Here is a 26719-nt window from a genome sequence, read left to right as displayed (position 1 = left end):
TCATATAATGCTAGAGTAGATGTGACTGAGCAATTTGTAGATGAAACAACGGAAACAATCAATTACTGAGAAAATTATGTAATTGAACAGATAATAAATCTATTCATCAAGCGGTAGAAGAAAAAAAAACACACACACACACACACACACACACACACACACACACACACACACGAAAGACTGTTGTGATTGGCAAGCTTTCAGAGCCAGTAGCTCCTTCAGGCAGAAGTGCTGAAGGGGAAGGAAGAAGGGTGAAGGTAAAGGCCTGGAGAGGTCTAGGAAAAGGGGTAGATTTTGGGAATGTCACCCAGAACTGCAGGTCAGGAGCGACTTTCCGTACGGGATGAGAAGGAAAACCAAGGAGAAGGTTAATAGAGGACATCAAATAAGCCTACAGAATTACCGTGCGCTAAGTCTCCCCTGACCCGCAGTTCTGAGTGACCTTCCCAAAATCTACCCCTTTTCCTGGACCTCTCCAGTCTTTTTCCTTCATCCTTCCTCTTCAATCCTCCTACCTGAAGGAGGAGCCACTGGCTCCAAAAGCTTGCCAATCACAACAGCCTTTCATGTGTGTGTTCTGTGGTCATATGGTGAGTAGATTTTCTATCTGTCCAATTAAATAATTTGAGCAATTGGTATCAATATTAGAGAAGGAAAGTTGCTACTCACCATATAGTGGAGATGCTGAGTCTTGACAGGCACAACAAAAAGATTCACACGATTATAGCTTTTGGCCATTAAGGCCTTTGTCGCAACACACACACACACACACACACACACACACACACACACACACACACACACACGAAACTAGCATACATGTCTGCAGTCACAGACCATGGCTGAAAGCCATGACTTGTGACTTGTGACTTTTTGTTGTGCCTATTGCAACTCAGCATCTCCACTATATGGCGAGTAGCAACATACTTCTCTAATATTGTTACATTCCATCCTGGATCTTCCATTGTTTGATTTGAGCAATTGGTAGGGTTTTTCAAGGTCAATGAAATTGAGACAGGATATTCGGAGTAAACCATCAAAATACTGGATAAAAATACGGATGCCTTAACAGCAAACTATGCCAGACAGTAACTTGTGACAACTGTTATACTGTTTGTACCATTGTTGGATGCCCAGCTGTGTGTAGTCTTCGTATTATACGTAAATGCAGAAAGGCATACATTGGGCAATAATTGGATAGACACAAAATCTACTCACCAAGCAGCGGCAGATCCCAGACATAAAAGGAGGTTGTAATTAGGCAAGCTTTCGGAGCCAGTGGTGGCTCATTCAGGCAGAAGGGTTGAAGGGGAATGAAGAGGGGTAAGGGGAAAGGACTGGAAAGGTCTAGGAAAAGGGGTGGATTTTGGGAAGTCACCGATAACCACGGATCAGGGGAGACTTACTCAATTGGATGAGAAGGATGACTGAGGAACACCAAAGAGCCATTCCATGTTAAAACCAACACACCTTAAATAAAAATTTTTCGTCACGAGTTTAAATTTTACTCAAATATCGTATACTCATCGTGAGTACTGAGAGTATGAAAAACACCAAATTTAATTTTTTTTATCTGAGTACACTTCTATAAAACAGCTATGTGAAATTTTCAAAAACTGGCCAAAAATATGTGAACAAACTTTTTAAAAAATCACTCCAGGAGCTCTCCTAATTGAGCTAGATAGCCGAGAAATGTGTTGTTCGACTTTTTATGCTCTTTCCAGTGACATACGACACAAAATAGGTTCTAATTAAGAAATTTTCTTCAAAATAGAAATTGAGCAATTTAATTTTTTCCAAGAAATAGCGCCATTTTGACCTGACTTGCCTTTAACAAATAGAAATTTTATTAAAATATATGGAAAGGTAGCTAAAAATATCAGAAATATCAAAATATCATCTTAAACAAAACTAATCAACATATCCTATAATTAAATTAAGTCAATTGTTTAATTTTATACAATTTAAGCTAATATCCTATTAATTGCTAGGACAAAAATATCAAACATGGGACCTATACCTACAAACTAGAATAAGTTATGAAAAATTTCGTCAGGTGCGAGTAGGGCATGCGCATTAAGTGTTCTGCACAAAATTGTGTGTGTACACAGTTCAACCATTCCAGGAACTGAGGAGCTTGCCAATTTTTGCATGTTATAGACATTGATACTGACAAGATATCACTCCCAGGGATTCCAAAACTTTAAAGAACATTTTAATTTCAAATTTGAAGTCTGATAAAATGGCAAAAGAAATTTTTTTTTCCGTGTTATGTAATTACTTTTTTCTCCACTTCAAATCATCTATCTTTGGGGTAAGTCAGATCAATTACTTCTTAGATGCTTGTACTCTCCTTTTCTCCAAATAGGTCTTCATTCTACCTGATCTCTTCTTTCCTCCTCCGATATCTGAACTGGTTTTCTGGTGTTTATCTCAACTTGGAAACTCTCAGTTTTGTCTTTGGTTACAGTCTTGGCTGTACCATTCTTTATCACGACTTTGGTAATCTCAAGTTACCTCAAATCCTTTTCCACTTCCTTAAACCAATTGGGTCTAGTCTTTTTTTTTTTTTTTTTTTTTTTTTTTTTTTTTTTTTTTTGTAAAAGCAGTCAAAGATTTGTTTCGTTGGTCTGTCAGGATTCATTTGGAGTCCATAGAAATCAATCCTCCTCCTCCTCATGGTTTCCAAGAGTCTCTCCAACTGTGCATAGAAGTCTTTGTTTCTACAGGAAACTTTTTTGTTATTTTGGAATTTAGGACCCACGATCTTCCTCAAAATTTTCCCCTCCTTGATTTCCAATTTCTCTATTTGCCCTTTCCTCCCCTTGATTAGTGTGTGTGCTGCATAGAGTTCTTCCGGCTTAATTACTGTGTTTTAATGCCTTATTTTGGTGTTCCAAAAGAGGGCTTTCTTATTGTATGCGTTTTTGTTTTTCTGGAAAGCTAGTTCCATTTTGGTACTTCTTGCTTCCATTGTTTTCCCTTGAAGGTTGTTCCATTCAATCCATTCCCCTAGTTACTTTAAATTCCTAGCCACCTCTATTTTTTGAGCCCCTACTTTAATTCACTTAGGAGTATCTAGCATATTCAACGTAATCTTCGTTTTTCATATGAAATCTTAAGTCCTATTTTCCTTGCCTGCTCTTTAACTCTGATTGGTTCTTTTGCTTCCTTTAACATTTCCACGAGCAGCACCATGTCGTCAGCAAATGCCAAACACTTAACCACAATTCCTTTGTTTTTTTTTTTTGCCCCGCTCCGAAGTCTTATTCCCCCTCTCATTCTTGCATTCCATCCCCTCAACTTTTTCAAGTGCACAGATAAACAGCATGGGTGAGGGACCATCCCCTTGTCAGACCCCTGTTCTGATCTCAAAAAGTTTCCGATAGTTCACCCATGAATCTGACTTTAGAGGACGTACTCTTGAGCAACTCCTTGATAACGATTGGAGTTTTTCCATCTGAGCTAAACTCCTCCGAAATATTGAACCATGACTCTCTGTCTATGGAATCTTGAGCTTTTCGGAAGTCTACACAAGTCACTATATACAGTTTTGTTTAAGATCTGTTCAGGGCAGGATATTCCTTTCCTAAAACCTGCTTGCACTCCCCAATTTGGCAATTCAACTGAGATTCTGCTCTGGACAATATCTTGTAGGTCACATCCTCTAGAGAAATCCCTTTATAGTTGCTGGGATCAGATTTAGGAACTTTTTTGTGAAGAGGGTGTATCAGGGCCATTTTCCATTCCTCTGAAATGATTCCTTCCTTCCATATCTCCTAAAAAAGTTTCTTGAGTAAGACAATTGCACTTGCTAGCATACTTCCATAATTCAGCTTTTATCCGATTTTACCCTGATGCCTTGAAATTTTCCATATGATTTAGCATTGCCTGGATCTCACTTAAAGATGGGGGTTTAGAGTCTGGGTTGGGGGACAACTTCAGTCCACCATCGAACACCATCTTTTGGTGTGGTTCCTCACAGTTAAGGAGTTCCTTGAAGTATTCTGCTAGTATGTTACAGTTGCCCCTATTGCTATATGTCATGTACCCTTTTTCTATCCTGAAGTTGGAGAGTTGGGGGAGGGGGGGGGGTCATATCTGTTTAGCTTCTCCCTGAAGATCTAATAACAGTTTATCATGTTATTCTTAACAAAGATGTCATTTATCTTCCTGAGCAATTTGTCGTTTTGCGCCTTCTTAACTTTCTGGATCTCCTAGGACACCATGTTTCTAGTTTCCAGAAAGTGTTGCCAGGCACTCTCATCCGTTTTGGTCTGCAGATGTGCCACACCTTCTTCCTCATATCAAGTAGTCTATCACACTCATCGTTCCACCACCTGTGCTGCTTCATCCTGGTAACAGGACCAAGCTGCTCTGCCTTGGTTGAAATACTTCTCCATCTGCTTCCAGTCCTGGTCTTCTACATCACTGGTTAACTTGCCCCATTCCTCCTCCTATTTTCTCTGGATCATTATCTCCTTCGTGCAAGGTTTTTCCTATGAAAGTTACTCTTGGGGATGATCTTCAGTTCACTTTAGATAGGTAGTGGTCAGAGTCAAGGCTGGCCTCTCTGCGAGCCCTAACATTTTGTATTTTCTTTTGATATTTCTACTTAATTGCAACATGATTTAACTGGAATTCTCCCAGGAGAGGGTTGGGTGAAATCCACATCTTCTGCTATCTTGGCAATTTCTTAAAGCTAGTTGACTTCAGAACCAAACTGTGCACTTGGCATAATTTGATGAGCCTGCTACCATTTTGCCTTTTTGGTTCGTCCTGTTATGTTCCGGGTACCTCCCCAGCACCTGAACCTTCTCTCCCCCCCCCCCCCCCCCCCCACTTGGCCGTTAAAATCCCCTAGAAGGATGACATTATGTTTTTCGGGGATCTTTTGAATCTTATCACCTAGTCTGTCCCTGAATAGTTCCACTTTCTTATTCTTTTTGTTAATGTTTATAGGGGCATGAACATTTACATCGGTATATGTTTTGTTGGTTGACTTAAAAGTGAGTGTGGATAGCCTCTCAGAGTTAGACTCTGAGCTTATAATGGAGCCTAATACTTTCTTGTCAATTATGAAACCTGTCCCAAGGTGGGGGAACATTTTTTTATAACTCTTGTCCCCATCTTCCCCTAAAGTATCCTGAATCCTCCCGATTCAAAGCTGTCCTCATCCAAGAACCTTGTCTCTTGCACAGTCGTATGTTCATATAATGTGTCCATTAGAGTCTTAAGTTTCCCCCCTTTAAAAAGTGAATTTGCATTAAAAGTTGCTAAGTAGTTTGCTTTCCTGTATTTTATTTTGTTTAAGGTTGCAAGACACTCCGATTTGTTTTTGCATGACGTTGCAGACTCCCCAGAATTTGGACGTCTGCTTGTGCACTTATTTCCGGTGGATTGACCACCTGGGGTAATTAGTTTCACATCACACGTTTCCACAATTGATAATTCTTTGAGTTCTGAGGGTGACTTCTACAGCCACCTTTTCCTTTTTTTCCAACCGAGGTTGTTATCCCCAGAGGATTATTCACAGCTGCCCCTTACAGGTATACAGACACTGACCAAAGGCCACACCAACTTGTGAACAGTCGCTTTTGGATTTTGATTTGATTTTTAATTCATGGTTAACTCCACTAGGCCGTTCCACTCTCTCCGCCGCTGGTAATCAGATTCCTCTTCCACCTTTGAGACCGCTGACCAGGTTTCATCTAGTAACCCTAGGCAAAGGCTCTTACAGGGTGCTACCTCCCTGAGCCAGATGGACCCAGTTTTTTAACGAAGTGTTACTCCTCCACCTCCTCCTTCTTTGTTGCTTGCGAGATGAAGCCCCAGGCTTGGAACTGGCGAATTTATTTAACAATTTTGTGATTTTTCCTTTACTTGTATTGCAAAACCTTCATTGCTGACAAATTTCATGATTCTGTGTCAAGAGTAAGTACCCTACAGGTTTTAATAGGAGTGAAGAAGGGTTTACAGGCAAAGGAGCACAGCAATTTCAAGCATTCATTCTCGACACCACATCAAAATTATTTGTGAAACACTTTTCAGGCGATGTGCAGGGTTGGGAAAGGAAGGAAACTACACCACCAGACGAACTGAAGTTGAAAGACATGTCCGGCTACAGCACCACAGTGTAAAAAAAGAAGAAGAGCATGATAAAGTGATGTTAGCTTTTCTTCATCCTTGTGGTCCATCTACACCATTCTCCTGTCCTACACATGTGGACGCTCTGCGAGTGTCAGTTATGGATGTCCAGACAAAATTAAATCCATTTACTCCACCTGGGACAATGCACACTCCTGTTAAAACTGATGCGAGCCAAAACCAACTGGCTTTTTTAAAATTTACCATAATCTGAACGTCCAAGACTTTTTTTTTGCGGCTGCATTCAACACTAAACTTAATTTTCACTCAGGTTAGTGTTAATTTATTTTATATAGACAGTAGTTTAAAAATTACTGTTAGTACCTATTGGATTGTATTTAGCTATAAACAGACACCCGTTATTCAAAAAAAAAACAAGCATCACTAATTTCATTTTTTTTGTTATTTGATTGATATGGTCCAAATGTCATGGACCAAACCTATTACATAAATACTTGCACTTTTTCATACCTTATTTAAATTTGTTGCTATAGATCCCACCTTCAATATTTTTATTTTGTGAATTAATAAGCTATTAGTTTAAATCTTATAAAGTTAAAGTAAGCAATCAATTTAATTTAATTATAGATTATGCTGTTTGGTTTTGTTCTATGGTGATATTTTGATACTTCTTATATTTAGTTATCATTCTGTATATCTTAATTAAATACCAATTTGTGAATGGTAGGTTTCATCAAAATGGTGCTGTTAGTGATTTAGTGAAAATAAGTCAGGAATAATTTTGCCATTCAATTTGCAACAGTACTAAGCATTTATGGAAATATTTTCAAAATATTAAATTATGTACTTGTTACGAAAAATTAAATCAAATTTCAATTTGTGTTCAGAAAGAAATTTCTTAATTAGAACCTATCTTGTATTTTACATCACTGGAGAGAGTATCAAAATGATGCAATGGCACCTTTACCAGCTCTAGCTCAATTATGACAGCTCCTAGGTAAATTAAAGTCCATTCCCACTTTTTTGGGCAGTTTTTGGAAATTTTACACAGTGACATTTCAGAAATGGTTTGATATCAAAAACTGATATTTTTTATACTCATAGAGGGTGCTGAGACTAATTAAAATACCAAGTTTTTGCAAAATCTAATCTGCAATTGTAGAATACTGCCTGGCTACAGGGAACTATATGAAGATTTTAGACAGACATCATCATTTTGGGACTGTGTTCTGAAGGAGGCTGTTGAAATTTGAGTGGCTGATGGCCTGATCAACAGGCAGTGGCTACACCCTAAGCAAAGCTTGGTACCCAGCACTCAGCCAACTAAAATCACATTGGCCCAGACCCACTTCCATACCTGATGGGAGCTATGGGGGTACCGAGGGCCTGGGGTTCGCATTCAGCCTTCAGCGAGTCTGCCCCCTCACCGCTCCACCAGATACACCATGCGACTGGGTAGTGGGGAAAGGGAGTGGGGGGAGGGGGATCACAGTAAAGAGGCGGCAAGATGTAGCAAAGACTTTTTCTACAAGTATCACCTAAAGATGATGGGCAGGTACACTCTCAAAACATCAAGGGTTAAGAAAGTGACTGCACTTCTCTTTGTGTGCTGGTTTGAAAATAAAATGAACAGAAACACATTTTGTAGCACTCTCCCTGCAAAAACTAGAAACCATTTTCAAGTTGCTAAAATGACAGTCAATTGTGCTCTTGTCAGCTCAGACAAGGGATGCAGCTGTGGTTTCGACTGTGTATTTTCTGATGTGATACCATCCCTTCTGGCACAACGAGTGCTACATTGCTCGCAGCACCAGGTTAGCATTTTTCCACCAAGTACGTATTTTTCTTTGAAACTGCTTATAGAGTATTGTGCAAGCACAGAGTACAAGGGGTTTTGAGTAACTGTTACCTCAATGGCACTGTGGCCAAGTTGTCTAGCACACCGACTGGCAAACCAACAACTGGATCGATTCCCACTACTACCAACATTTTTTCCACTGCTCGCAATGTTAAATGACTATCACATTTACATGTACTTAAACCAGTTCAACTCATGTACATAAAATTAATATAGTCAATTTAATGACAATTACTATCCTTTTAAGTATAAAGGCTATAGGTCACCACATTGTAGCATAATGGTGAAACTATGTACGAGTGGCCACTGCTAGTAATATCATCAAGAAAAGTTATATGCAGCTGTATACAGCTATTACTAATCATATTTTTTTCTCAAGAACTTAATGTTTAGGTACTTCTTTTCCAGAGATCAGGTTACACTGACCCAAACGGTCTACCATAGACAGAACAGTAGGGTTTAAATACAGGGGCTATCTTCTAAAACACAAATGCTATTCCCATAACTATCAATTCATCAGCTGACAAGTTGTACAGGTACTTACAAACATTATGATTCCTTTTTAAAATTAAGTCTTATTTAGACACAGGCACTTTATTAACAGGGAAAGTTACCTGGATTGTTTGCCTGTATTTCAGTCTGATGCAGTTCGCCACATTCAGCGAGGCTGTGATCCAAAGCCAGGGCCAGGAAGCGACACTTGGCTGGGCTGAGCCGCTTCAGCAGGGAGTAGAGCGCCACAGTACGTTCACATTCGTTCCACTGGTCAAACCAGGCTGAGACGGTGTTTACCTGCTCGCGGAACATGACTGCTCCACTGCCTACACTACCGTCTGACCGTAGGGAAGTACGGCCCTGCAACAATACACAAATCCCTCATATCAGTATTTAATCATATTAAATCTGGATCTCTAAGTGCATGAAAGAGCTGATAAGTCTATACTAGAATTGGTTTTCCACAAGTTCTAGATAAACATTTCGTATTTTTCTAAGACTTGATCCAAAATCTTAAGGTGTTTTCTTCATACATAAAAATCAATAAGCAGATCAAAATAGCATTCAGTCACTCAGTAACCATACTGACAAGTAAAGGAAATATAGTCACTGCAAAAGATCTTACTATTGTTCCTGCTCCAACTAGTCTCATGAATGCTGAAATATCAGATACTGAAAATGTGACTCTGGTGTAGAAAATCAATTGAGAAAGCTAAACTGTTGAAACATCATACATCCAGATCAGATGCGGTACAGTAAACCTAGACTGGATGTGATAGTTGCCAAGTTCTGGCAGTGTGATTTATGAATAAATCATCTATATTAGACTACTACCAGTCACATTATTTTGTTTTAATTTAATACAATGCTGCATGTTTTTGTCATCAAGTCTCTCTTGCATGCATATGGAAACAAAAGTTACTAAAATATTAACTCCAGATTTATTTGATAATTTACAAGCTATGTCAAAGTAATATCGATATCAATTCTGGCAAGTACACGGGTGGGCAGGAGGAAGCAGAAAGTGGAGTTAGGCTCCATTTCCACAATGAACAATATCCGCCAACCATCAGAACAACTGGAAGTGCCCAATGGCACAGACCAAAGTTACTTCTGGTGTATAGATGTGGATTCTGTCTGATTCCACCATAGCTACAAGGGTAGGGAAAGAGTCCTAGTAATATATGCTACAAGATTCCAATTAAGGTCACGAAGAAAAGAAAACATTAGGTTCATCAAACCCATTTCACATATAATACAGAAGCTACGGAGTACATACTTATTGTGACGGTCATATCGGGTATCTTCTGTAGGGTCATTCCACGTCAAATCAACCAATTGTACTACACGATTTGAACCATGACCTCTCCGATTTGGATGAATTTTTTTCAGGTCATGTACCCACTAACACTAGTTTAAATTTGAGATTACAAATTTTTCTGATCTATAGTTTTTGAGTTTCAAGGGTTTAAAAATAAAAAACCTCCGTTTTTGATCAATCGATCATTGTTTTAAAATGCTGTAGCTCAAAAACTATACAACCCAGAGAGCTCAAACTTGCACCATTGTTTTCCTCTATAAATTCCCTTCAATTTGATATGTAACAGGACTATGCTACCTAAATATGACAATTTTAAACTACTCCAAAAAACATTTTTTGAAATTTCCAAAATATGTACCCTCGGATTTTTTTATAAAAATTATATGTGTTGTCCAGTCTAACTGACTAAATGCACGCAAAATTTCAAGATGGGATCTCAATGGGTTCTTTTATAAAATAATATTTAATGGGTTCTTTTATAAAATAATATTTTACTATCGCAGTACACACTAGTGAGGTGAAAAGCAGACTATTTCTACGCTATGAACACTAAGGTAGGCCTATGTAATTCTAACAAACTTAAATTATTCTGTTAGCCTTTTTATGCAACGTTACCCTCTTATTGTTTGTTAATTCATTAAATGATATAGTGTTGTTTTAATTTAATGTTCATGATTCTTTTAACTATGCATCAGAAGGAAGTAAACATTTTAATTGGTAATATACGTGCTACAAGTTAAAATTTTCAATAAAGCCACTCACCTTCATCCTTAGTTGTAAATGGCAGAGATTATCTTTTTCTTGGTTTTCCAGGTGTTATTTGTAATCATTTACAACAAGTTCCTTATATTAGAAATTGGCATGTAAGTAATTTCACATAGGAAAAATATCAACTTATTGGTATCTGCATGGATAGAACTGTATTTCAAAGTTAATACACATTGTATTTATACAACTTAGGGTTTAGTGAGGGTAAGTGTAACATAATTTAAATGTGCTTCTTTTATGATCTTTTAAGATATTTTTCCAAAGCAAGGAAAGACAACCATTTCTTTAGCACTTAAAAAGTGTAGGTTCTTCCCATAGCTGTTTTTGGATTTGCTGTTTGTAAAAGAGTGTTTTCTGGGATATCTAATATATCTCATGGTTGTGGATAGTAAAAAAGACTGGGCTGGACCCTTTGGGTGTAAAAAATTTACTCTGTACATGTCATTGTATTTTTCTTCAATGCATCCTAGCTGCCAAGAGTCGTCATATGCTACCGTCACAAAACCAGCAGTAATATTTTCCATATGTGACTGTGTTATTTGGTTCAGTGTTGTCACATATTCGAGAGACTCATCTAGACTAAAATGATAAGGCTTGACAGTAATTTCTCTCTCTGTGCAGGGTTTATATGAGTGAAACTTGTGTGTTTCCACAATTGCTTTTGAGTCACTAAACCGAGCAAGTAAGTATTCTTTGACAGTTCATAGTCCTCTATTGTGCAATATTCAAAGTCAATGTTTTTTTATGTTTTCCATGGCAAATACATAAAGTGATTTGGGTGTTAAGATTCGTTGGTCATATGGCCTTTGTAAGCTGGCTTTAGCAGCTAGCCACTTAACAGTTCCGCCAAGGCCATCGCATACGCTCTTGCCATGGGATGTTGCAAAGAACTCCCACTCTGCCTCAACATCAAAATCAGTTTTATGCAAACACAAATTAAGGAAGTTTTTCTTATTTTTATATTGTGCAGTGCTGCCATCAGAAAAGTAAGTAACCTTTTTAAGTGCAAAAGGCAAGTTTTGCTTTATGATTTCTAGCAGTTTTTTCTGGAATACATAGAAAGCGACTGCATTATGTTTCAGGCAATCTGATATGAAGACATACTGCAGATGTTTTAGTTTTCCCTCCCATTTATAATATATGATGAAAGGATGCAGTGTAGCTTCCCTGTTACATCAAGGTGGCCAAAAGTGGGGTAGTGGCCAAAACTAGAGCATTGACACTATACGAAAATCTCACATTTTTTAATAATAAAGAGTGAATGTCGTACAAAATCTTAAGTTATTATTTTCTTATATATTTTATTCTCGCATTAAAATATCATTTAATGAATTAACAAACAATAAGAGGGTAATGTTGCATAAAAGGGCTAACAGAATAATTTAAGTTTGTTAGAATTACATAGGCCTACCTTAGTATTCATAGCGTAGAAATAGTCTGCTTTTCACCTCACTAGTGTGTACTGTAATAGTAAAATATTTTATAAAAGAACCCATTAAATATTATTTTATAAAAGAACCCATTGAGATCCCATCTTGAAATTTTGCATGCATTTAGTCAGTTAGACTGGACAACACACACAATTTTTTATAAAAAAATCTGAGGGTACATATTTTGGAAATTTCAAAAAATGTTTTTTGGAATAGTTTAAAATTGTCACATTTAGGTAGCATAGTCATGTTACATATCAAATTGAAGGGAATTTATAGAGGAAAACAATGGAGCAAGTTTGAGCTCTCTATGTTGTATAGTTTTTGAGCTACAGCATTTTAAAACAATCATCGATTGATCAAAAACGGAGGTTTTTGATTTTTAAACCCTTGAAACTCAAAAATCAAAGGTCAGAAAAATTTGTAATCTCAAATTTAAACTAGTGTTTGTGGGTACATTACCTGGGAAAAAAAAAAAAAAAAAAAAAAAAAAAAAAAAAAAAAATTCATCCAAATCTGAGATATCAAGGTTCAGACTGTTAGTTGATTTGAGATGGAATGACCCTGTAGTCCCTTTTCAATGGATCCATAATATACAGTTCATTCACAATGTCACACCACAGCTTATGTTCAACATCAGCGCGCAATAACCATTACATACAGCAGGTGGCAGCACATGCAGTTGAGGGTATATACAGAGTGTAGGAAGCAGCACAGACAACAGTTCCGTCATTGTCGTGACGTGGAAACAGAACAATTTAAACAATGTCCAAAAGGGCACTTGTAGGAAGCAGCACAGAAAACAGTTCAGTCATTGTCGTGATGTGGAAACAGAACGATTTAAACAATGTCCAAAAGGGCACTATCATCGGCTTTCATGCCAAGGGTGGAAGCATTTCCGAAACAGCTAAATTTGAAAAATGTTCGTATGCCACAGTGTTTGAAGTAGGCTGTGCATGGCAAAACGACACTATTAAAAACAGATGCAGAGGCAACTGTGGTGCATCACGGGCCATAGATTACGGGTGAATGACAGCTGCTGAAATGTGTACAGGTGAATAGTCATGCAGTTGTTGAGATAATATAGTGAAAGTAAGTAAAGGAAACAAACCTTCGCATTTCAGTGTCAGAGAGAGTGGAGATAATTCTCAAAGTGAAAATAGCAGCATTCAGTTTCTGCAAAAGATTCTGAATGCTATACCTCCAGTCCTCAGTCCAACGTACTTAAACTGATCCACTTCACTGACCACCTTCAGACAATTTTCTTTTTCTTGGTTGTTAAAATTACATTTCAGAAACATTTTGTACTGTATTTTGTAAATAACTTTAAACGTTCATAAATGTTAAGTTGGGCCCCTTCACAAAATGAAAATTATTAGCCCATGACGACATCATCATTAAATCAAAATTACAACATGTCCACTCATTCACCTGAGTGGAACAATTTCTAGGGAGACAATGTAATGATCACATTAGCTCAGTCATAGGTGATAGAGGCAGCAGATTCCGGTTCACTGGCAGGATACTGGGAAAATGCAAGTTAGCCTACAAAAGAGCACTTCCAAATCACTTTTTCATCCCACCTAACAATACAGTTGAAGTGTGAGGGACCTCACACAAAATAAGACTTAAAATGCACTTAAATGGTCCTAAATTTGACTCTGGGGAATGTGCCTTGGAAAGGTTGAGAAAAATCACTTGTGGCAGATGCTTTAAGATAAATGTCAATTGGTGAATGCTTTCTTATAAAGTTTTGAGAATTAGTATTAATGGAGAATTCAGAGAGATTCTTCTTCCTCCCACGAGGATTAGTTCAGAATAATTACGGCACACACAGAACTATTACTTATACACTTGCCTTGCACATTTTCAGTCTATGGTCGCACCACAGCAAATACACATATTTAGTGCAACAGTAATTATCCCAAGGGACCTGTAACTTGTTTTTATTTTATCACTGTTTTCTTTAACTAGTTCTAACCTATCAGAACACTGAACCAAGACAATAATAGCATATATGTTCAATTTCTATTACTAAGATTCAGTTCCACGAGCTTATCCAAATTGCATTATTTTTCTTTGGTAGTAACTGCATGGGTAACAATGTAGTCTAAAACAGGCAATGCTGAGGGAATTAGCCTAGAAAATGAGAAAGTGATCCACTCCCCAGCCCCCTCCCCCATTGAAATCTTGTGATGACTGACTGAGCTGTAGCGCAGTAGTTACGTTGGAAGGTGACAATTTGGTTGCGAATTGACGAAGCTAACAGATGTGAAAGCAGAAAATTTGAATGTGATAAAAAACCTTGAGTAGTTGCTAAAGCCAAATGTTTCCATCCACACCATACTGAGAAATGCAACCGAGGGGGGGGGGGGGGGGGGGGGGGGGAGGGGGGGGGGGGAAGGGGGTCCAAGATGTACCTACCTACTACCTAGACACCAGGCTGCACTACAGATCAGTCAGTCACCATGGCCAACATTCAGGTGAATGATGGGGGCTGGGGGGGGGGGGGGGGGGGGGGATTGTCCAAAAAGTAATTTTAACCAGAGTAAACATTGGAAATCAAATACAATGGGTAACACTTTGCAATGCTATGCAAGTGGCTACTTAGCTATGTAGGGAGCCCAGATGTACTCAGATACAAACGACAAGATCAACTGGAAACCAATTCGGCAGGCACAGCCATATATCAGTGACCCTCTATTCATTGTTGCTCGAGGCCATGCATTGGTAAGTTTTCTGGAAAGCTTCATTCACTGTGACACCACCTTCACTGTGGTACAACATGCATTTTTCTATTATATATGTGACGTAAATACCCTCAGCCAGTTAAACTTGAAAATGAGCTGTGATTACTAAAGCTGTATAAAGATTAATTTATGCCAGGAATTTGTTTTCGATCCGTTTGGTGTCCTTTATATTTTTCTTCATGTACATGTTTATTTCATTAACGCTAAATTCTCTGTGCGTATTCTTTAAAGCACCAGTACGCACTCCTCATTTTTCTCTCTGGTAGAAATGTTTTTCAGCACCGCCTTCACTTAAAAAAGATTGTTTACGTAACGTTCATCCACCCGGAGTAGACTCGTCATCTACAGTGTTAGAGAAGTATTACTTTGTTTACAGTGTCAACAAGGGCACGTGGGTTTAACAAGGTCAAAAATTTATTAATCATGTCACAGCTTAAAACTCTTTAAACAGACGTCTGTCATGCCGGTGTCAACATTTCCTAGCGGAACTAATGATAACCACTTAAATGGCACCATTTAAATCCAACCGCGCATAGACGTTGTGAATCATTTTAAAATGGTCACTGTAAGTGCTGAAATTTTCTTGCTATTTTGACCTCCAACTACGCCCTCCTCCTCCTACCCTTTTCAAAGTCAACAACTCTTCCCAGCGTTGCCATGAGCGCAGCACAAAATGCCAAAAGTCACTTTTACCTCGCTGTCAATACTTCAATAAGAAATTAAAACTGTGTGTTTTGCCGATACATAACAACTTGTGTGGCGCTTAAGCCAGCAGTATGATCGTAAACAAGCTTGCAGTGGATTCTAACTGGGTAACATGGCTTCTGCGTTAATCTGGTATCTCACATTCCGAGATAACGCATTCGGTATACCATACACTGTTAGCATTTCTCCATATGATAAAATAAACTTCGCACAAGCAGAACTGGGTCGAATAACTAGCGCAACTTGCACAGAGACGTCAAGATTGAGGTACATATGAGGTTCGCCCACTTCAAAAACCACACGATCCATATTTACAAAACAAAGTTCACTAGCACATACCATCAGTTTCATCTGCTCCACGAATCACTCACCAGATCAAACTGACGCTGCACACATACTCCACTAGCCTCACTCATTCGTGCATCCCTGTACCTTATAACATTTTCAGTCAACAAAAACACCACCACTGCAGTCCACGACTGACGTCATATGTCACAGGATACGTGACCAATTTACCCACACATATATTTCATGTACGACAAATAATACATCATATTTGTATGCTGAAGAAGCTTACAGATTTGAAGCATATACGTAGTTCTGTTGAAAGCATCAACTGTTCAATAAATAAATATTATGTGTCACTACATTTTTTACTACTCCAAATGCGCATAGCACTTCTCTGGTAGGAAATCTCTCAAAGATATGCCTGTTATTAGCCTCTCCCGCGGTGCATCATGTTTAATTTTGACACTTTCCCAGTTGACGTAGAAAATTTCAAGTCCGAATATGTGCTCGATTTCGTTTGATAATTTATCAGTTGTTGGAAAGGTGTCTCTCTATATTGCCATTTAGTACCGTTTGTTTATAAATGCAGAAAATACGCGAAGCCCTGGCGAAGTTCTTGTTTTGCATTTATCGGCTGGAGCGTAACTTTTAGCAAAAATGTGATATGTTGCTGTCAACAAATTTTCCCAGTTTATTAATACCATATAAATATTTCATCTCCCCTTACATAACCTTTCTCTTTTGCTCAAAATGTAGTCAACGCTTTGCGTAGTAAAGTATGTTGGCTTCTGCTAAGAATATTTTACAATGGCAAAACGCCGAGATTATCGTGTTGGGAGAATAGGAACACACAGAGCAGTAAGCAGCTTGGAAAAACGGGCTTATATCTCACTTACAAGCTCAGCATAAAATTTTTAAAGGTAACTACGAACAAACATCAAATAAATGCGTAACGTAGATGTTTAAGCAGACGAAATTAGTTTTGGTGATGTTTTGACATTTGTTTACGTAGAAATATCATTTTTGCTTTATATGTGACTTAATTTTACGCGATCCAGTTAGAAACTTATTGCTCTGTTACAAAATTACAGTGTAAGTTTCATAAATGTGTTGAGTGATGCGCATCTCGACGTAGTCGTAAGATTTGATGTATGCATGGAAAAGCTTTTTGGTATCTTTAAGTGTGAAACCACGTATATGACGCTTTCTGCGCCACCCATAAAAAACATGATAATAATGACTGTGAGATAACGAATATTTTTGTAACAGTAAATACACAAAACACGGTAACTAAAGGTTCCCATTGCGTAAGTTCATGCATAAACGCATTAACTGAACATTTTCCCGAATTTATTTGGATCTGAAATATAAAGAAGATGCAGTCACTTCACAATTTTAGTTTTAATTTTTACCAGTGGTTAGTTCAGATTGGAGAATATACAGCCCAAGAAAACTATTAAAGAAAAAGAAACATTGCATTGTACAATAGATTTTGACTGACTTTATTTCGGGAAAGTATATAACAGCATTTGGAAAAATAAACACACAAACCGGTATACAGCCTACTATATGATTAAGGCTTTAGTTTCAGTATGCATCTACACTTGTTCCCTGCAAACATCTTTCCTCTTCTGTTGCTGAAGGTAATTTGTATACCGCTATTATTCATCCACTCTACAGTTTATGAATACTGAAGGAAAGTGACTGAAGCAAAACTTTTGTATAAGTGCAGTTACTCTGATTTTGCTGTTGTCATTTAGTTAGATAAATGTGGGGGGAAACAATGTTGCTAGACACTTCTTGGATCATAGCCTCTCCAAATTTTAATAGTAAGCATTGAGGCCGGTAAATATCTCAGCATAGCTCATGTGGTGATGAAAGGAGCCTTTAAATATTCTCTTGTATTGATCTCGGAAGTCGACTGTACCTACATTACTTAATGGAATGTGGGCTGAACGGTAGGTCAGGTTGAAAGCTGACTGTTTCTGGATTAGTAAAACAATCAAGTGTGAATACGAAATCTTAGGTGTGATGACATTTTGATTTGTAGTGTAGATTGAGTTGCCAAAGCGATATTGAATGTTTCAGTTAGTCAGACCACAGTTGATATGTATTCTAAAGTGACAAGTATTACCCGAGGTTCCATTAAATGAGAATTTTGTAAGCTGCATTCTTTGTAGGTAAAATACATTTCCTCAAGAATCTGTCTGGTATATTTCTGTCTTAAACTTGTTGCATGTGGCTATTCCACCTTAAATTAATGTGAACAAATACTGTACTCCTAATTATTTTACAGTTGTCACTGTTTCCAGTGAGTGATCATCAGTGGCATAATAGATAACAGAGTGGGACACAGCAAGCCAAGTTTGACACGATCACAGTTCTTGGAATCTTGTTGATTTTCGTTAGTTATATTTTCTGCTTCTAAAAGTGTGCAATAGGTTGATGTCAGCAATGTGGGCACATTATGTATACAACTCTTCTTGAAAATGTCCTTAAAAATGAAAGAAAGAAAGGTAGAAAGATAGAGTACATCCCATAAAGAAAACTTACGTAAAACTGACACATTCCATATCATTATGAAATGTTGTGTTCTGGGTCTGTGGAACAGGTATTAATGTAATGTAACATGTCTCATATGAAGAACAGCTAGTAGCATATCTCAACAAAGTCTACATGCTAGCTGGAATTCCCACCAGGCTCTCTAGGGAAGATGCAGATAAATTAACTGTAATGTTATGCAACAATTTATAGTGGTAGTATAATTGAATCAACACGTGTTCTTCTGTCCAGATGACTAAACTGTCCTTTGGAACTCGTGAACTATATTACGGAATATGTCCATTAAACAATTTTTCTAAATATTATATGTTCACACATGCTGAACTGTTTTAGTGGTGGTAATTAACATAGCTCCTGTAAATATTACTGCAAGGCTAATTTGATGATTATTACAGAATAGTCTGCCACTTGAATTATCTAACAGTGCATGAAATATGTTTAACTTACATGAGACATGTACTTGTGAGTTGCTTGAAAATCTGTGGCCAGGTAGTATTCTGCAATTTATTCTTATTCAGGAGACATAACAAAGACAGCAGATTAAGGAGACATTCCTCTTGCTTGGGTTGACTCATTTCTCGACTAGGGAAAGGTTGTTGCTGGGGAGAGGGATAAAATTTACAAATGATACTACAGGAATAAACTTCATTGGGAGTGGAGAAGCATCTAATGTGGAGTCTCAGAAGTTTCAGTACTTTATCTGCCCATATTCCTGATGTACTTGAATGATTTCCCAAAGACGGTGGAGGACTCTTCAAAAATTGCGATACTTACTGATGGGGCGCATATACTGATAAAGGTCCCCAAGTGTACCCATACCTAACATAACCAGAACAGAATGAGATTTTCACTCTCAACGGAGTGTGCGCTGATATGAAACTTCCTGGCAGATTAAAACTGTGTGCCCGACCAAGACTCGGCAAGGTCCCGAGTTCAAGTCTCGGTCGGGCACACAGTTTTAATCTGCCAGGAAGTTTCATAACCAGAACAGTGAAACAGCTTATAACTGGTTCTGAGCAAACACATCTGAATGACTTGTAGAAAGCAAAAATAGAAATCCATGGACAAGCACTGGATGAGGCTCCGCATGTTAAGTTCTTAGACATCAAGGTGGGTAATGAACTGGACTGGCACCAGCACGTGGATAAATTAACCCATATGCTCAATTCTGCCCACTTTGCACATATTAGTCTCTGTCATTGTATTATTGGTCTGAGTGCAGGATTGGCAGCAAACTTTGCATGGTTTCACATAATACTGTTCCAAGGTACAATTATCTGGGGCAATACAGTTGATGCCAAGAAACTACTTATTCTACACAAGTACACCATAAGGTAAAAACTTTATGTAGTCTTCATTATCCATCATAATCATAGTGTATGGTGGGAATGCAGCCATGTATAGTAATAATAATAATAATAATAATAATAATATAATCGGACATAACGTCTGAGAAAGGAAAGAAATAATAATGATAATAATAAAAAATAAAATAGCTTCAAGCTGTGTTTATGCTCTCATAAGGTCTAATTCTGTGATCAATTTCAAGACTTCGTGTCTCATCTCAGACTTTCCTGTGCACATAGTAACAACATTTTTCTATATAACCTCCACCACTGCACATACATCATAACATTATTTCTTGTAAAGCATATGTTGTAAGCCAACCCAACTAGTCTACCTATTGTAAGATTAAGCAGAGATATGGTGCTAGAATCGTAATATATAGGAATTATAATTAGTCATAGCAAATATTATTTTCTGTCTTTATATGTTTGTCACATCTTGTTGTTGTAATCATCCTTTAACATTTTTTATTTTTATTTTTTTGTATTTTTTAATCATTTGTGCTGACCATAAAAAAATATTAATTGGGCATATTGAGAACTATTTGCACCCCATAGGCTACCCATTTGAAAAGTCAAGTTATGTTAAAGCAGTTCAGGAGGTACATAATTGTGTTTTATTTTGTCATGTTAGCTGTCCAGTTTTATCATATTGATCACAATTATGTAAATTTGTTATATATTGAGTGATATTCCCTTTGCAAAGGTTCTTCAATTTTGAATGAAAAGGTAGTCACTTACTTTATACCAGTGATGGATAACATGCAAGGTGGAGAATGCACTAATATTTTATGATTATTGTGAATAATGACACTGTAGTTTAAACAAAACAGTGGTTGTGAATTTAATAATCTCTACATGTTTTCATGATGTTCCCACTAGGAAACAAACACTGCTAATGTTTGATAGCTGTATTAAATTATGATAATCATTTGCTAATTGTGAGTACGATTGCACAATGGCTATACAATTTACTAGTAATGTATTAAAATTTGTGCCGGTTCAGAAATTGAACCCAAATTTCCCGCTCAACACAGGCAGTTGCCTTAACTATTTTGGCAATCCAATCAAAACTTCCACGTGTCATAGTGTCTGTGTCCCAACAGTGCTTGCATGCAAATCTCATGACTCCCACTTGGGGAGAGACATCATTTTGCACATCAGATTGCCTTGCTTTGGCGTGAAATACAATAGGGCAATGTTTGTATAGTTTGATGCAGTGTTCCTACGGAGGTACATACATGTCTGAAGGAAGATTGCATCAAACTAAACACACGCTATAAAATGCAGATTCTGCCCTACCATAAATAATATTGTCTTGTGTAAGCACTGACGTATGTAATTTTGAAAATGTTTTTACAATATGCATAGATACATCTGAAGATGAGACATGAAGTCCCAAAATCATCATGGAATAAAAATTATAAAACCAAAACTGTACCCTGATGCTATTTTATTTATTATTGTTATGTAAAGGTGATAACAGAATGTCTTGCAGAAGCCCCAGGGACTCCTTCACTTACATGCAAATACTTTTTACTCCTTGATAATATTTGTGGTTAATAATGAGGGAGAAATTATGTTGAACAGTTATATTCACAACCATAACACTGGCAAATGGTTACAGTTTTGTTTTATTCATGAGAGAGTATAATGGAAATGTTTAAAAACCTGAATTTGTAGACTCTTGAAAATGGCATGTATTACCCTACGAATGAAACTTATGAAATTTTGGGAACCAGTATTAAGTACAGAATCTAGCGATATTCTTCATCCCCTCCCACCTCATCCACAAGTGTTATCTCTGCACAGACAGTGAAGAGAAAATGAGACTAGTTACAGCACACAGTTGGAATGGGCTGAAACACCATCGAGCTAAGTATCCTCCGCCGTGCAGGTCACAGTGGTTTGCAGAGTATTTATGTAAATGTAGACAGAATGTGCATCCCTTGGAATGGAGCTTAACATTCTGGTGCTAGTAGACATTGGGCGGGGAACTGAAAATCTCTGGGTGTTAAAAAACAAATGTTAGTCTCTCCTACTATACTTTATCAGAATATTTAAATTGTTGGATGTAAATTATGGTTAAAAACTGATTTTCACTTTAAATTTGCTATATAAAGCTGATACTGCTATGTGTAAAGTTACATAAATGCTTTGCATGAAGTATTGATAAAAGCAGCAGCTGATAGTGGCTCTTTCCTTCAAAATACCTGCTTTTCTGCAAATGTATGCAGTAATAAAGTAATTCCAGTTATTATGTATGTGAGTAGATTAGCATTAGTTGTAATTGATTGTTAGTATATTTTACATAAGTTCACTGCAGTGGCTAGTTCTCCAAATAAGTATCACATTTCTGAAAGCTCTCCTTCATGTTGGGATTTATGAGATGTCGTGTGAAAGAATCAACAGAGACCTTCGTTAAGTCTAGTGTGTATGGTATGACTACTTCTGCAGACTACAGCAAAGGTCTCAAACTTGTGGTCCATCATTGGTTCCATGTGTCTCTTTAAGTTAGTTGTGCATCCCCCCCCCCCCCATCCCCCCCACCCCAGGTATAATGGCATGTAGGTTTTTTGCCACCTTATGCGTAGGTGCGCAAAACCCAACTAGCACTGAATATTTTGCTAGATGACTACCTCATGGCAGACCCAAAGTGTAAAAAAGGGGATCCCACTCAGGTGTTTTACAGACTCATCCCTTCAGAATGCACTGCAGTCACGCGTTTTGTTCTTTTCAATTTATGCAATAGGTATAGAATCAGTACCTAATCAAATGCAAATGGAGGTAATTGAGATCCAGTGTGATTTGATTTGAAGACAAACTTTAGTGAAGTCAGAGTACCTGACTTTTGGAAATATTTGCATGCCAGATTTTTAAGATACCTGAAAATTAGCTGAAGAAATTACTTCATTTGTGAAAATACTTATTGATGTAAGCAGCTGCTTTCAGTCACACTGCCCAGGATAGCTGTGTGGTGTGAGGTGCCTTGCCAAGGTTCGTGGGGCTACCCCCGTCGGAATTTCGAATCCTCCCTCGGGCTAGGGTGTGTGGGTTGTCCTTAGCGTAAGTTAGTTTAAGTTAGGTTAAGTAGTGTGTAAGTCTAGGGACTGATGACCTCAGCAGTTTGGTCCCATAGGAACTTACCACAAATTTCCAGTTTTTTTTTTTTTTCAATCATGAACTATTATTCTTTTTTCCTCTCTGCCTTTCCATTGGATGGTCTACCTAGTACCAGTTGTGGTTGGATCTTGTTTGTGATTTTCGACACTCATTTTCTCCTTTCCAGCTTTCTACAGTGTTTTATTCTTAACTATAAGGTTCCTTGTTGGGTTTGATCTCGTGCAGGGAAAGTTACCCAGCATGACATATATGCCATCTCTTGTGCCTCCTTTCTTTGTACCCTTCCTTTCTTGCAAAGGCACTGAACCCAAAACCCAGCACGATACCCATTCCATTGTGTGCATGCTTTCATGGTGGTAGCCCCTTGATCACCCACACTGTTGGTGTCTGAGCTGGGGACTCAGGGCAGTGGTTTACTGCTCAGGTTACTGTTGCTGTGGGTGGTTGGTGCCATTGTGGAGGGACCCCATTCAAAGTGGGTGGTACCATGCTGGAAGATCCATACATCAGTTGAATTTAACTTTCTTTCGATGGTGTGTGCAAGGCCCCACTAGTCTCTTCCCATGGGAAAGATTATTATATTGCAAAGAGATATGACCCCCCGTTGTTTTCTTCCTCAGCCGTGCCGTAGGAAGAGGGACAAGCCAGACATCTGAGAATGAAATACTTCACCCAATACTTGGTCTGAACTGACTGATAGGCATACTTTCACTGCAACAAAACCATTATTTTTTGTGGTAACGTTGAGGACAAATTTGGGGAAGCTGAGTCTCTGGTTCATTATTAATTAAAACTTCCTCTGCTGGCCAATCTACAGCTCTTTAGGCACAATCTTAAGTGACATTCCTATGACTGTTTCCCCACACAAAATGTTGAACGTGGTCCAAGGAATCATCTTCCACAGAGATCTTACACTCCAAACAGAGAGAGTAGCTCCAGGCTAATCTCCAGTGGCAAGATGTACTTTTTAGCAGACATGTATAAAAAAAAAGGCCCAAGGACAATCGTATGGATACAGACACCTTTATGTTAGCACTTGAGGGGATTGTCCTCCAATAGAAGGTTGTCATGGTGTACAGGTGTGATATAAAACCATATGTCCCACTGCCCATTAGGTGCTACAGATGTTACGCTTTGAGCATATGTCATAATGCTGCGTGGCACACCCAAAATGGGAAATTGTGGATGATCACTCCATGGGGATAGTCCTTTTGAACATCCACCTTTCTGTGTCAGCTGTGTGGAACATCACACTCAATGCTCACCAATTTGCCCAGTTTCCAAGAAAGAACAAAAGATCCAGGAATACAAATCTAATGACCATCTGTCGTATACTGAGGCCATGTTGTTGTTGTCTTCAGTCCTGAGACTGGTTTGATGCAGCTCTCCATGCTACTCTATCCTGTGCAAGCCTCTTCATCTCCCAGTACCTACGGCAACCTACATCCTTCTGAATCTGCTTAGTGTATTCATCTCTTGGTCTCCCTCTACGATTTTTACCCTCCACACTGCCCTCGAATACTAAATTGGTGATCCCTTGATGCCTCAGAACATGTCCTACCAACCGATCCCTTCTTCTAGTCTGAGGCCATGAAGAATATGAATGCCTACATCATGTGAATATGACAATCAGTTACACTAACATCATGACCATCACCGGCCCTCCCACCACCACCACCACCCCCACCAGCACCAGCACCACCACCCCCACCCCCACCCCCACTTCAACCTTTCCCAGGCCATATCTCCTATTACCACCCTCTCCTGTGGTTCCAGCATTACCTTCTTCAAGACCCATTTCCAACACCCTGCCAAAGAAGCATTCTCCTTCTTCAGTGTCTACTGTTAGAAAGAGCTCCCTCTCAGGATCCCACTACCCACCAACCCCCAGACCACTGGAGGCCCAGTGCCAGACAATGGCCGAATGAGCCACAGCATATGGATCCCAGGGCTGTCCACTCTTCATCTGTAACTGCACTCAGTACGAATAGCTCCTTGAGTGAATCTTGCCACCAAAGGCTACAAAGAAGCAGAAGAAAAATCAGGACAAGGCTCATCCGATGCCCCCAGAGGCACCAGATCCCCCCTGCAGTTGGTTTCTGAGCTGAAGTTTGATGATACGATTCCATCCCCACTGGTGAAAGGCATTGCTCCTGCAATGTGACTGTCCCTGCTGGCTCCTTCACTCCTGATCATCAGTGAAGGTTGTGCAAGGTGTATTGACAGTGTGATCACCCACGCCACTGGAACTGCTATTCGCATTTCTACAGGTCTGCCCCACTGTCCGTCAGTGCCATGGTGGACCAAAGAAATTGCAATAGCTATTCAAGATCTCTGATGAGCCCTGCTCTGATTCAAATGACCTCTTTCACAGACCAACCTTATCATTTTTAGTGTTTGAACTCACTATTTAATTAAATGCATTTAGAAGGAATGCTGGAAGCACCATATCTCGTGTCTGGGAACATATGCCTCTTCATCTCAGGTGCAGGCCGAGCTCCATCCCCCCTGCAGGCACAGGGTTTAGAATAGGCCCGAGGTATTCCTGCCTGTCGTAAGAGGTGACTAAAAGGAGTCTCTCACCTTTCGGCCTTTATGTGATGGTCTCCTGTAGGGTTTGACCTCCATTTTTCAAAGTTTTCCCAAAGAGTGAGCCAGATGGGGAAGGGCGCCTTACATGGTGCTTGGTGTCCAGTGAGACTTCTTGCACCCTTCGTCGACGTGAATTTGCACTTCCGCTCACTCTCCAGCTGTTGGGCAAGGTCACCCTCCTGGGTGCATTTTGCTCCATCCTCTGTGCAGTATCGCTTTCTGTGCTGTCGACGATAATGGACTTCTTAGCTAGTTTGCACCTGATACCCAGCACGGTAGCCAGTCCGTTGTGGTGGGGCTGTTGGTTGTAGCCCCCTGACTAACAGGGATCGCTCTGCTGATGCCTGCGCTGTTAACTCCCCACGTATGCCAAGGAGTAGATGCCCATCACCCTGGGGCGTCGGGACTTCTGGCAATGGCCATCCTGCCAGGTGGCCTTTGCTGCGGTTGGGTGGTGCCCTTGGGGAGGGTCCCTGGTCGGAGTGGGTGGCATCAGGGTGGATGGCTCGTGATGAAGTGTACCACGTCATCACTTGCTGGTGATCAAACGCCAGCAGCCTCTAAGCATTCCAAGTCTCAATACAATGCAAGGAAGTATGATCCTGAATCATTCCCCTCCCTGGCCATGCCATTAGAGGAATGCCAGGCTAAGGATGGCAGCGAACCTTATTCGTCCGATTACCTCATATGTAGGAGAGCTGATGGAGACTCCTTTGTCTCGATGTAGTCTCAGGTTTTTGTAGTGCATTTAGAAGATAAATTGGAGAGGTGGAGGGCTTGTCCAAAATGCGGTCAGTGTCAGTCTTGATAAAAACTGCATCCTCTGCCCAGTCATGGGCATTACTCGCTTGTGACAAGCTGGGGGATGTTTCCGTTGCCATCATGCCTCATAAGAGCTTAAATATGGTCCAGATTATTATATTCCACAGAGACCTTCTTTCGCAGTCTGACGATGAGCTACACACCAACTTGGAGTGATGGGGAGTTAATTTCATCTCACATGTCTGTCGGGGTCCGACGGATAATCAGGTTGCCACCAGTGACTTCATCTTGGCATTTGAGGGTGACATATTACCTGAGAAGATCAAGGTGATGGTCTACCGCTGTGATGTCAAGCCATATATCCCTCCCCCAATTTGGTGATTTCAGTGCTGAAGTTTGGCTATATGTCTTCCTGCTGTACTTCCAGCATCACATGTCGAGATTGTGGATGTCCACCCCATCCCAATACTCCATGTGCCCCACCTCCCATCTGTGTCAACTGCAGAGAGCATCATTCCCCTCGTTCACCAGACTGCAGTATTTTACAGTGAGAAAGGAAAATCGTGGAATACTAGAACCTGGACCGATGGACCTACACTGAGGCCAAGAGG

General features: G+C 39.2%; 2 protein-coding genes across 3 annotated transcripts in view; one reads left to right on the top strand and one right to left on the bottom strand.

Annotated features, from left to right (window-relative positions):
- LOC124550753 (protein Smaug homolog 1) overlaps positions 1-15914 on the bottom strand; it is a 96264-nt gene extending 80350 nt beyond the window's left edge. Inside the window, 2 exon segments of the mRNA XM_047125476.1 lie at positions 8581-8821; positions 15807-15914. Coding sequence (XP_046981432.1) covers positions 8581-8821; positions 15807-15851 — 286 coding nt within the window. The 5' untranslated portion in view covers positions 15852-15914.
- A 263-nt stretch (positions 15915-16177) lies between these two features.
- The window catches only part of LOC124551038, a 147178-nt gene continuing 136636 nt past the window's right edge, over positions 16178-26719 (top strand). For both annotated transcript variants that reach the window (XM_047125900.1, XM_047125902.1), the window contains exon 1: positions 16178-16643. The gene's annotated coding sequence lies outside the window, so the exon portion shown is untranslated. The remainder of the gene's footprint in view (positions 16644-26719) is intronic.

The sequence above is a fragment of the Schistocerca americana genome, chromosome 9, assembly GCF_021461395.2.
Source record: "Schistocerca americana isolate TAMUIC-IGC-003095 chromosome 9, iqSchAmer2.1, whole genome shotgun sequence".
Lineage (NCBI taxonomy): Eukaryota > Metazoa > Arthropoda > Insecta > Orthoptera > Acrididae > Schistocerca > Schistocerca americana.
The sequence above is the reverse complement of the archived record's forward strand: the minus strand, read 5'-3'. Positions and strand labels throughout refer to the sequence as shown.